The sequence below is a fragment of the Gossypium hirsutum genome, chromosome A05 (genome assembly GCF_007990345.1).
Source record: "Gossypium hirsutum isolate 1008001.06 chromosome A05, Gossypium_hirsutum_v2.1, whole genome shotgun sequence".
In the NCBI taxonomy this organism is placed as follows: domain Eukaryota; kingdom Viridiplantae; phylum Streptophyta; class Magnoliopsida; order Malvales; family Malvaceae; genus Gossypium; species Gossypium hirsutum.
Genome location: NC_053428.1, coordinates 7,390,639 through 7,403,463, shown reverse-complemented (window position 1 = coordinate 7,403,463; position 12,825 = coordinate 7,390,639). Strand labels below are relative to the sequence as shown.

Below are 12,825 nucleotides of genomic sequence, written 5' to 3'. Positions count from 1 at the left end.
GGGCTTGGAGGCATATCCTATTAAGTTGGACAAAATTTTTAAGTCTAAAATATGGGTTTGCAAAAAATATTGTCTATAAAAATTATGGACCATATTTTGATTAAAAATATTGTAATATTTGCTGACAGACATTAGTCAAAAACGATTTATTTAAGAAGGACTTCATTTCTTACGGGACACCTATAAAATCAAGATGCATGGCAAGCACTGTAAATGCGCCTACTTATGTATTCAACAAGTATCCTTCAAACGAAAATGAAAGGATAACATAGAGACAAAAGAAATAAACAAAAAGAACGGAAAGAATTTTCCTCCTTTCCTTTATGTGTTTACTATTAGAGACTTATTATATTACTATTAAAGATTTATTATAATTTATATGATTGTTTTTTTATCGATAATTTACCTTATTCTTTATTTTGAACTTCAAAAAATGTGTCTTTAATTTTTTTTTCAAAGATGCATATAAAGTATATGTTTATGTTATGTTTTTAAATAAATTAATTTGTAGGTTAGGTCCGGTAGGATTTCAAAATATTTTTCATATATATTTCAAGTAAACTTCAATATGTGAAAATAGTTATGTCCATTTAAGTTCTTAAAACTATTCATAATCCTTCTTCAATCCTTCAATTAGAGGATAAATGCTTTTTATATTTCTATACTGATAACAATGTTAATGTCAATTAAATTAAAACTCAATTATAAATTCTATACTGATTTTTGTATCTTGGCAATTTCTAAAAATCTTCTAAATTTTTATGTCCTGATTTTTTAGTATTATATTTTCAATTTCTTTAATATATGTAGAATTTATATAGATGATTGTGGACTTGCTTTGCATCTATTTTCCAATGATCATTTGTCATTACTGTAAACGTTTTAAAAAATATATGATTATGGCAGCTAAATTAGTAGATTTCACAAATTTATAAGATGACACATGCTTTTTAAGAAATTAAATCATTTCACTTGTAAATTTGTAAACTTATTTTTATTTTTTTACTTTTCTAAAAAACTAATTTGTAATAACTAAATAATTTAAAATAATCATTTATAAATTTAAAGGCTATTCAAAAGTTTAAAGCTTGAACCGGATAAATTTATGTCAATTCTAATTTATGTGTAAATTGAATTATTGTAATTTCATGATCAACATAAAAATTAAAATAAATAATAAACAATGTTACCTCAATCCATGTTATCCTACAAAATTTAATTTCACTTCAATATCTTATAAACCCCATTAATCAGAAACTAAATTCTTTTTCTTCAAAAGCACCACATTTTTATTTTCAACAAACAAAATTACACCAAATAGGCAGCTCAAGAAGTTTGGATCCTATTTACGAAACTCTAACACAAGATTACTGCTACCATTATTTTGCTAATAATTCCATAAAAAGACAGCTAAATCTTCAAAAAGAACCAAAAAAACTACTTAGCATTAAGACAAAAAGACAACTCGACTCTCTGAAACTAACTTGTGGCGTTGAGAGGTTGAGTAGTGAGCCCATAACCAAAGGGATACAAAGGGTCGTAGTTCAAATCCCCAACATTCATTGGCAGCTGCTCAGCCGTCTTGAACCAAGTCCGAGGCAGTTTCCCACTAAAACCATAGTCTCCAAATAGAACATCAGCCACACCTTTGCCTTCTGTGCCCGGCAGCCATGCAGCAACCAGTGCATCAACTTGTTCTAAATGAGGCATTATAACAAGTGGTCTTCCAGAGATTAAAACCACCACACACTTGATATTGGCGCAGACATTGTAAAGAGTATATTGACCTTGTAATGGGATCGTCAAGTTCAAATTATCACCGTTTGTTTCAGCATATGGAGGCTCACCAACAACGACAATACCGTAGGAGAAGTTGTTGGATTTGACATAATCAAATTCTGGGTTTTCTTCATACACAATCTCTGTGCTTGGATCAACGGCTTCTGCTATTCCTTTCAGGATGGTGGTTCCTGTTGATTTGAAAGGCGTTAATAAGTGTAGTCTGATGACTGTAACTTTGTTAAAAGCTATGTTTTAAGAGACAACAATGGTTTATTACCAGAAGTTAAATTGTTTCCGCTACCGCCTTGCCAGTTGATGGTCCAACCGCCGCATTGATTGCCCAAGTCATCAGCATGGCTGCCGGCAACCAGGATCTTGGATGACTTCTTGGGAAGAGGTAGCATTGGCTCATCAGCATTTTCTCCATTTTTCAACAAAACAAGCGATTTTCTTACAGCTTCCCTTGCCAAATCTCTGTGAGCCTGTAACAGAAACCAAACAGGTAAATCTTGGCATACTTGGAAGCTTGTCTTAAATGTTAAAAGAATATATGGTCAATAACCTGATGTCCTAGCTGATCAATAAAGCTTTCATCAGATAAGGGGTTTTCGAATAAACCAAGTTGGAATTTGACTCTTAAAATTCTTCTAACAGCATCATCAATACGATTCATGGGGATGAATTTGTTCTTCACAAGTCCAGTCAAAGTATCAATAAACTCAGTATAATTGTAAGGAACCATAATCTGCAAAACAAGTGGAAGACAAGTCTCAAATTAGATGACAATTAATCCAAAGTCGAGGTTGGTTGGACTCTAAATCGTCAAAACCACTCACCATGTCAAGACCTGCTTGAACACCAGTAAGAACTGAATATGTATAGTTGGCATGCACAGGATATGTCATCCTATCAATTGCCTGCCAATCAGAGATGACAAATCCCTGCAAATTTGAACATATTTAAATGCAAAGGTCATAAACAATGTTTATATATTTCTCTTGCAGGTTTCTTTTTAATTTAAAGAGTTGCAGTCAAATTTACCCTGAACCTAAGGGCGCCCTTGAGGAAATTGGTGACAAGATCATGATTAGCATGCATTTTCACTCCATTCCAACTAGAGTAAGAAACCATAACTGTCCCAACTCCCTTAATGATGGCTGCGCTATAACCTGGCATGTGAATGCTAAGCAATCCATGCTTATCGATCACTGTGTTGTTTTCATTGATGCCCCTTGTTGTCCCACCATCTCCAACGAAGTGCTTGGCACATGCTACCACCTTATCCCTTTTTCCATACAACAAAAACCCAAAACTGGTTTCAGTTCCTTGAAACTGATAAATAAAACCATATTTGTGTATTGGCAGTTAACTAACTTACTTTCCACCAACATAAGGAACACCCTTACGCGAATCCTTTGGAATTTCCCCTTGCAATCCATTAATGATTTCTGTCATTTCCTTGACGATGTCAGGATCTTCGCTGTAGCTCTCAAAACATCGACCCCATCTCGGGTCTCGGCAAACCTTCAATTTTGTAGACGTTGAAGTTATTGGAATACATTTCTCTATAAAAACAATTAAATCGGACTGATGATCGAATACTTCATTACCGCAATGCAGGGTGCGAAAACGTAGTTTATGCCAGTAGCTCTAACTTCACGAGCTGTTGCAGACCCAATCCTCTTTACAAGCTCAGGATCCCTATAACATCGGAGATTTAATCACATAGTCACAAAATACTGTAATTTTCTTTCAAAACTTTGAAGAAAGCTTAACTAGCAGTGGACGAAACTGAAAAAAAAACGGTCTTACCTTGTAGCACCAAGGCCAATGTTATGAGGAAATATGGTGGCCTTATAGACATTGTTATGTCCATGGACAGCATCAATGCCATAAATCATTGGAATCCCAAGCCTGGTTGAGAGTGAACCATTTTGGAAACCATTAACCATGTTGAGCCATTCCTGTGGGGTGGCTTGAAGATGCGGTACGCTTCCTCCTCCACTTAAAATGCTGCCTATTTTGTAGTCCCTCATGACCTCCGGAGTGGCTACTTTACGATCAATTTGCACCATCTGACCAATCTTTTCATCGAGACTCATCCGTCGCATCAGGTCCCGAATCCGCTTGTTGATCGGCAGACTGGGGTCATTATATTTCTTGTACTTATCTCCTGCTTGTACCGTGACGACCAAGAAACTGAAAAGAAATCCCACTAAAAGGACTGATGTTTTTCCCATGTTTTTGTTGATCAAATCGATCCCTGCAAAATCAAAGCCAAAGTACAAGGGGAAAAGAAAAGTTAATGAATACTTGAATGAATTAAGTTTCATTTCTAAACTAAAAGAATAAAAAAATATAAAATAGTAGAAGCAAACGGGAAAATGAAGAGAAAAATAAACCTTAGTCAATAGGTTGCTAGAAAATTTGTGTGTAGCATGTTTAAGAGTTGGTAAATTTATAAGAGAAATATGATGAGTGTAATTCATGGAATATTTCTAATTTTAGAAGTTTTAACTTTTATCTAAACTCTTTAGGATAGTTTGTTTAGATTTATTCTGATGTAGTAAAATTATGTATCAATTTGTTTGTTTAGATTTCTTTTGATATGTTAAAATTATGTATTAACAGCAAACCAAATTCTCAGAATTACAGTTAGTGTTTGATTTCTAATAAAACATATTTTATTTTAACTTCAAATTAATAACATACATGTTTGTTTTGGAAATTTTATTTATATATAAAATTTAATCTAAATAAAATATATTCAAAGTAGTGTCCCCAGATTTTAATTTTGTATAGTGAGATTTATTCAAAAAATTGTTTAGTGAATAATTTTTTATTATAAATCTGGGTGATTTTAGAGAGAAAAAAAAGGCAAAATAATGAAATTAGCCCTTTATATTTTTTTGTCACTTCGACCGACAGTCCAATTGACCCACAAAAAAAAAAACTCATTATAGTACTATTTAAAATAAATTAGATATTCTTTAAACAAAAAAAGATAATTGACCCTTGACAGTTATCTTCCACGATATGCTTCTCACAATTCAAGGTGGCATAATAAATAGACCACCTAAATTTCAAAATTTATATTATTATTTTTTAAAAATAATTTCCTTTAAATTCTTTTTTCATATTTTAATCTTTAAAATTGAAGAGAGATTCATTTAAATTAAATATTAACAAATTTAATGATGAGATTGTCAATATAAAAAATTACGAGATAATATAAATGTATCCATCTCGGGTTTTTTACCCAATTGGGTTAAAAAAATTTTAAAATACCAAAATAGGGTGTCAGATACATTATTTACGGAAATGGGTTGTTTTTTTGGGTCGAGCCTACCTGACAGGCGCGACCCATTTTTTTAATAATATAATTTTATTTTTTTTAAATATTATTATTTTAAATTTTAAATATTATTATTATATTTTAATAATTTTTAAATTTTTAAAATTCAGTCGGGTCAAAATCGGGTCGAGCCAAACCCGGAGGCGCGACCATTCGCTCCTGCTGCAGAGGCGCGACTTCCCTGCAGCCCGCCACGTGTCCCTGCCCCCCACCCCCGGCCCGCAATGTGGCAAATTTCCCCTCACTTGGGGAGCGTCCAAGTAACTCGTAGCAAAGGCGAGCCGGCCTCGAGATCGAACTTACGCCCGTGACCACGTTCCCGTCGATGGGGAGCCCCAGCTGTACTGCAACGTCCTCTAAAGTTATGGTGCACTCCCCGCATGGCAAATGAAATGTGTGCGTCTCCGGACGCCATCGCTTGACTAAAGCAGAAATTAAGTCATATCGCAGATCAAAAGTCCGGATCAATGCCGCTGATTCGAACCCTGCTAACTCTAAGAACGGTATTACGCATTCATCAGGCTGAAACCCTACATTATAAATACGACCCCTCAATACGCGGTACTCGACCTGACATTATTATATTTACGAAATGGTTAATACAATATAATTTCATTCAACAAATAATGTGACTATCAAATAAAATTTTCATTACCATTTCATTAATGTTACTCAATATGTGACCCTTATTTTCATTATCAATCAACGAACCCATTTGCTGTAAATTTGCAATTAAAATTATCAAATAAATAAAAATTATAAATTTACATTATATCAAAATTACATTAAAATTTCTTACTCTCTTTAGAATTATTTAATTTTATTTCTTACTCTCTTTAGATCGTTTATTCAACATCTTTCCATATTCAAAGTAACTTATTTCTCATATACTCACTTTCAACTAGTCAATTATGCATCTATTCAACCGCAAAGTACTACATTACTTCCAATCATAAAGCCAAATGCATTTTAACATATCATTTATATTAATGTGTTTAATTCTTTAATATATATTATTTCTCTTGTTATGTGTTTTATACAAGTTAAAATATAAGCATAATTTATTAATAGTCTATTTGTGAAAAATAAAATAAAATAAAATAAATAAAATAAAGAACACACAAATTTTACGTGGAAACCTTTTCGGGAAAAAAACCACGAGCAGAGGAAAAGAAAATTCACTATGTCGAAAATTTGAATCAATACAAGAGGAATAGACTATGTCTATTTATAGGCTTGTAAAGCCATATTCTAGTAGGATTGAAACACCTTATCCTAATCAATATAAAATAGATGGAGTTTAATAAGGTTTAAAAAACCTTATTCTAAAATAAAATAAAAGAAGTCTAGTTCTATATGGATTTTACTTTTATTTTATTTTCCATCGTATTTTATTTAAATAAGAATTTGGGTCACTTAATTCTAACAATCTCCACCTTGACACAAATTCTCAATGAACAAGTTCTTCATCGCGAACTTTCAATAAACAAGTTCTCCACCTCTTCCATAAAACCCCTTAAGGGTTTAACTTCAACAATGAACACCAACCAAGTCTAAGCAATGCTCAAACTTGGTTATAGGAAGTGACTTAGTCATCATATCTGCAGGATTTTCATGAGTACTAATTTTGCTCACAACAATATCACCACGAGCAATAATATCACGAACAAAATGATACCGAACATCAATGTGTTTTGTTCTCTCATGAAACCTTTGATCTTTTGTAAGAAAGATGGCACTCTGACTGTCACAAAATACTGTACTGATTTGAAGGTCTTCATTAATTTCACTAAAGAGTCCCTTCAACCAAACAGCTTCTTTACAAGCCTCAGTAATCGCCATGTACTCAGCTTCAGTGGTAGACAAAGCGACTGTAGTTTGCAAAGTGGCTTTCCAACTGATTGCACAACCTCCGATTGTAAAGACATAACCTGTGAGAGATCTTCTTCTATCAAGGTCTCCAGCAAAATCAGCATCAACATACCCAATGACTCCATCTCTAGTTCTTCCAAACTGTAAGCAAACATCAGTAGTACCTCGTAAGTGTCTTAAAATCCACTAAACTGCTTTCCAGTATTCTTTACCAGGATTCGCCATGTATCTGCTAACTGCACTGACTGCATATGATAAATCTGGACGTGAACAAACCATAGCATACATGAGAGATCCTACTGCACTAGAGTATGGAACATGTGACATGTACTCAATCTCATCATCTGATTGTGGAGACAAAGCTGATGAAAGTCTGAAATGAACTGCTAAAGGAGTACTAACAGGCTTAGCACTCTGCATATTGAACCTGCAAAGAACTTTCTCAATGTACCCTTTCTGACTTAGGTACAATTTACTTACTTTTCTATCTCTAAGGATCTCCATACCAAGTATCTTCTTTGCTGGTCCTAAATCTTTCATCTCAAATTCTTCACTTAGTTGGGCTTTGACCTTTCTTATCTCTACTTTATTTTTTGTTGCTATCAACATGTCATCAACATAAAGAAGTAGATACACAAAAGAACCATCACTGTTTTTCTTAAAGTAGACACAACTGTCAAAACTACTTCTTTTGAAATCATGAGAAGTCATAAAGGAATCAAACCTCTTGTACCACTGTCTTGGTGACTGTTTCAAACCGTAAATGGACTTTTTCAGCAAGCAAACATAGTCCTCTTTTTCTGAGACTGTAAAACCCTCTGGTTGTTGCATGTAAATATCCTCCTCAAGTTCTCCATGCAGAAATGCAGTTTTTACATCTAACTGCTCAAGCTCAAAATCATGCATGGCCACAATACCAAGCAAAGCTCGAATCGAACTATGCTTAACAACTGGGGAGAACACATCTGTGAAGTCCACTCTTGGAATTTGACTGTAACCCTTTGCAACAAGCCTTGCTTTATATCTGGGTTCTTCAACTCCTGGAGTCCCTTCTTTCTTTTTAAACACCCATTTACAACGAACAGCCTTTTTACTTTTAGGAAGTTTTACAAGATCCCATGTTCCGTTTTTGTGGAGTGATTCCATCTTCTCTTGCATTGCAAACATCCACTTTTCTGAGTCTTCACAGCTAATCGCCTCAGAATAATTAAATGGCTCTTGATTCGCATCTATATCTTCAGCCACATTTAAAGCATAAGCAACTAGATCAGCCTCGGCATACTTCTTTGGAGGTTTAATTTCTCTTCTTGTTCTATTTTTGGCGATAGAGTATTGCGGTGAAGAAGCAACTCTATTCTCAATTTTTGTACTGGCTTGAGGAGTTGATTCTGTATTAATCTGATGCTCCACCTGCTTTTGGTTTTCTTTATTGGAAGAGTCTTTAACAGATAAGTTAGGTAGCATAGCAGTTTCATCAAAAACAACATCTCTGCTAATCACAACTTTTCTATTTTCAGGACATCATAACTTATAGCCTTTTACACCAGCTTTATAACCAAGAAAAACGCATTTAATGGATCTCGGTTCCAATTTTTCATTATCAACATGAGCATACGCAGGACACCCAAAAATCTTTAAATCAGAATAAGTAGCAGGATTACCAGACCATACCTCTTGTGGAGTCTTTTTCTCAATGGCAACGGATGGAGATCGGTTGATCAAAAAATATGCAGTAAAGGCTGCTTCTGCCCAAAATGACTTCGGCAAGTTGGCATTTGACAACATACATCAAACCTTCTCCATGATCGTTCTGTTCATTCGTTCTGCAACGCCGTTTTGCTGTGGAGTATGACGAACTATCAAGTGTTTCATGATCCCTTCTGACTTGCACAATCTATTAAACTCATCAGAACAGAACTCTAAGCTATTGTCTGTACGGAGGTATTTTATCTGTTTTCCCGTCTGTTTTTCAATCATAATTTTCCAAGACTTAAATGTGGAAAACACATCGCTTTTCTACTTCAGGAAGAACGCCCAAACTTTTCTGGAAAAATCATCAATAAAGGTTAGCATATAATTAGTTCCACCTCTCAAAGGCACTCTAGATGGCCCCCACAGATCAGAATGAATATACTCCAACGTTTCCTTCGTGTTATGGATTCCTCTAGTGAATCGAACTCTCTTTTGCTTCCCAAAAACACAGTGCTCACAGAAATTCAGTTTGCAAATTCCTTACCCATCAAGAAGTCCTTTTTTGCTTAATTCAGCCATGCCATTCTCACTCATATGCCCTAGGCGCATATACCAAAGTTTAGTAATATCATCATCTGACAAGGAAAAGGAAGCGACAGCTGCATCACCAGTAACAGTAGAACCCTGCAAAACATATAACTTGGATATTTTTCTCTGCCCTTTCATCACAACAAGGGACCCTTTGGAAATCTTTAAAACTCCACTTTCAGCTGTGTATCTGTACCCTTTTGAATCAAGAGTACTCAACGAAATTAAATTTCTTTTCAATTCTGGAACATGCCGCACGTCACTAAGTGTTCTGACAACTCCATCAAACATCTTAACTTTAATTGTTCCAACACCTGCGATTTTACATGAAGCATTATTTCCCATCAAAACAACACCTTCAAATACTGTTTCATAAGTTGTAAACCAATCCCGATTGGGACTCATGTGGAAGGTGCAGCCTGAATCAAGTATCCACTCCTCGCTTACTTTAGAATCATTGACAGAAGCGACTAGAAGTTCACCATCGCTGTAGTCTTCTACAACATCAGCTTCACCGGAATTTTCTGGTTGTTTTCCCTTTTGATTCGCAGCCTCCCTTTTAATCTTATTTTGTAGCTTATAGCACTCAGTTTTAATGTGCCCTTTCTTCTTGCAGAAGTTGCAAGTTTTACCTCTGTTTGAAGACTTCGATCTACCCTTAGATTTACCACGAGGATTTCGTTCCCGTGTCCTACCACGATCATCATCAGCATTTCGATCTTGTCTCCCACGAACAATGAGACCCTCTCCCTGAGAGTCGGGTTTAACCAGAAGATGCTTCATCTTATCATACGAGGTTAAAGAATCATAAACCTCATCAACTGTGAGAGACTCGCGGCTATATAAAATCGTGTCTCTAAAGGTTGAATAAGACGGGGGCAACGAACAAAGTAGAATCAACCCTAGATCTTCCTTATCATACTGAACCTCCATGGCCTCCAAGTTTGAGAGAATTTCTTTAAACACTGTTAAGTGTTCGTGTATAGACGCACCTTCCTCCAAACGATGAGCATAAAGACGCTGCTTCATATGCAACTTGCTTGTTAGAGTTTTCGATATACATATTTGTTCTAGCCTCTTCCATAATGCAGCGGCAGTTTTCTCTTTCATCACATCCTGTAAAATTTTGTTGGACAAATGCAGATGTAATTGTGTTAATGCCTTTCGATCCTTACGCTTCTTCTCTTCATCTATTAATGTCGAATGCATCTTATCTATCCCTAGCAGGGCATCCTCCAGATCCATCTGTGCAAGAACTGCTTGTATCTTAATTTGCCACAACGCAAATCTGGTGTTGCGATCCAACAGCGGAATTTCATACTTCAAAGACGCCATTACCGTGATCGAGATGAATAACCCGGAAGCTCGGATACCAATTTGTGAAAAATAAAATAAAATAAAATAAATAAAGAACACACAAATTTTACGTGGAAACCCTTTCGGGAAAAAAACCACGGGCAGAGGAAAAGAAAATTCACTATGTCGAAAATTTGAATCAATACAAGAGGAATAAACTATGTCTATTTATAGGCTTGTAAAGCCATATTCTACTAGAATTGAAACACCTTATCCTAACCAATATAAAATAGATGGAGTTTAATAAGGTTTAAAAAACCTTATTCTAAAATAAAATAAAAGAAGTCTAGTTCTATATGGATTTTACTTTTATTTTATTTTCCATCGTATTTTATTTAAATAAGAATTTGGGTCACTTAATTCTAACACTATTTTACTCTTAAAAATATTTTATTTTTTCCTTAAGTTTTGATTAAATTTTTATAAAATTTAAAAGAATTATTTTTTAACACTTTACATAGGTAAATTTAATTAATTTTAAAAGTTTGAAATTAAATTAAATTATAATTTAAGAATATTTGAAAAGATTAACTCTCAAGTTTATACATTTTACATAGGTATAAATTTTTATTTTATTTTTTAGAATGTATTAGTCACTATATTTCTCACTTTTTGTTAACAATGAAGTGAATGCTAGAGCTGATCATGGGCTGGGCGGCCCAGCCAGGCCCGAAGGCCCGCCCGAAAAATGGGAAGGTTTGGGTAAAAATATAGGCCCGAAAAATGGGCTTGGGCAAAAAAATGAGGCCCGTTTAGAAAACGGGCCGGGCCTCGGGTAAGAGTTTTTTGGCCCGGGCCCGGCCCGGCCCGAATTATATATTAATATATTTTTTTTATTTTTAATTATTTTAAAATTTTAATATAACCATTTTTTATTATATTATTAATTTGTGTATTGTTTTAAGAATTGTTTTAGTATTATTTTTATTTGTTTTAATATTTGTTTTTATGTTTTTAAATATATTTGATTTATTATATTTTTAAATTTTTTTATTTAATGAAATAAAAAAAATTAATATGGGCCGGGCCGGGGCCGGGCCTAAAAATTTGTATGGGCCCGGCCCAAACCTGGCCCGACCCGGCCCATGATCACCTCTAGTGAATGCTAGTAAAGTTTTTTTAAAATAAAAAACAAAAAATATTGATTCCAAGTAAATCCGGAAATGGACAATAACTGGCAAAATATTAATTTTTTTATATATTTATTTAAAAGGGAGGCTGCCATCAAGCTATCAAAATCGAGCATCAATGGCAAAATAATGGGATTTTTTACCCAACTAGGCTAAAAAAAATTAAAACACCAAAATAGGATGTTAGATAAAAGTAAAACAAAAATCATGGACTTGAAAATTCAACAAAAAAAGTTTAAATTAAAAAACAAATAAAGCAAGACTTGACAAGTAGTATTAAAAACAAAAACAAAAATTAGCAACTAATAAACTATATTCAAGCACAATAATTACATAACACTCTTAAATTACTAATATTTTACTTTTTTTTAAATGTACTTTTTTTAATTTTAAAATAATTACAAACACTAAAAATTATCACATAACACTAAACTACTAACATTTTAATCTTAAAATAATTATAAAAAAATTACTAACATTTTTTTCTTCTTTCTCCTCCTCCTTCTTCTTCTTCTTCTTCTTTTTCTTCTTCTTTTCTCTCTTTGCTGCTGCATTCACAAAATTGGGGGACCGGTGCTTATATGGTCCCCCATTACAAAATTTAATTTTTTTCTCTCTGTCTCTACAGGTGGGATGGGGGGGTGGGGGGGCAGGGACACGTGGCGGGCTGCAGGGAAGTCGCGCCTCTGCTGCAGGAGCGAATGGCCGCGCCTCCGGGTTTGGCTCGACCCGATTTTGACCCGACTGAATTTTAAAAATTTAAAAATTATTAAAATATAATAAAATAATAATATTTAAAAAAAATAAAATTATATTATTAAAAAAATGGGTCGCGCCTGTCAGGTAGGCTCGACCCAAAAAAACAACCATTTCCGTAAATAATGTATTTGACACCCTATTTTGATATTTTAAAAATTTTTTAACCCAATTGGGTAAAAAACCCATCCATCTCCTTTCAAGTTTTATCTTCCTTTTACTTTTTTTGGTGAGTCTTCTTTATTTTCTGTTTGGAACCGTTTCTTATCTTCAAACTTTCTTGTATACTTTTAC

The 12,825-nt window shown here is 34.1% G+C and overlaps 1 protein-coding gene across 1 annotated transcript; it reads right to left on the bottom strand.

Annotated features, from left to right (window-relative positions):
* Positions 1–1,265: 1,265 nt before the first annotated feature.
* LOC107959239 (lysosomal beta glucosidase) lies at positions 1,266–4,293 on the bottom strand. Its single transcript, XM_016895245.2, has 9 exons — positions 4,185–4,293; positions 3,595–4,045; positions 3,393–3,483; positions 3,161–3,306; positions 2,824–3,067; positions 2,619–2,723; positions 2,345–2,527; positions 2,060–2,264; positions 1,266–1,970 (listed from the first exon to the last, which is right to left on the bottom strand). Exons 2-9 carry the CDS (start codon positions 4,020–4,022, stop codon positions 1,480–1,482), a joined length of 1,893 nt encoding a protein of 630 aa, XP_016750734.2. The 5' UTR covers positions 4,023–4,045; positions 4,185–4,293; the 3' UTR covers positions 1,266–1,479.
* Positions 4,294–12,825: the final 8,532 nt, after the last annotated feature.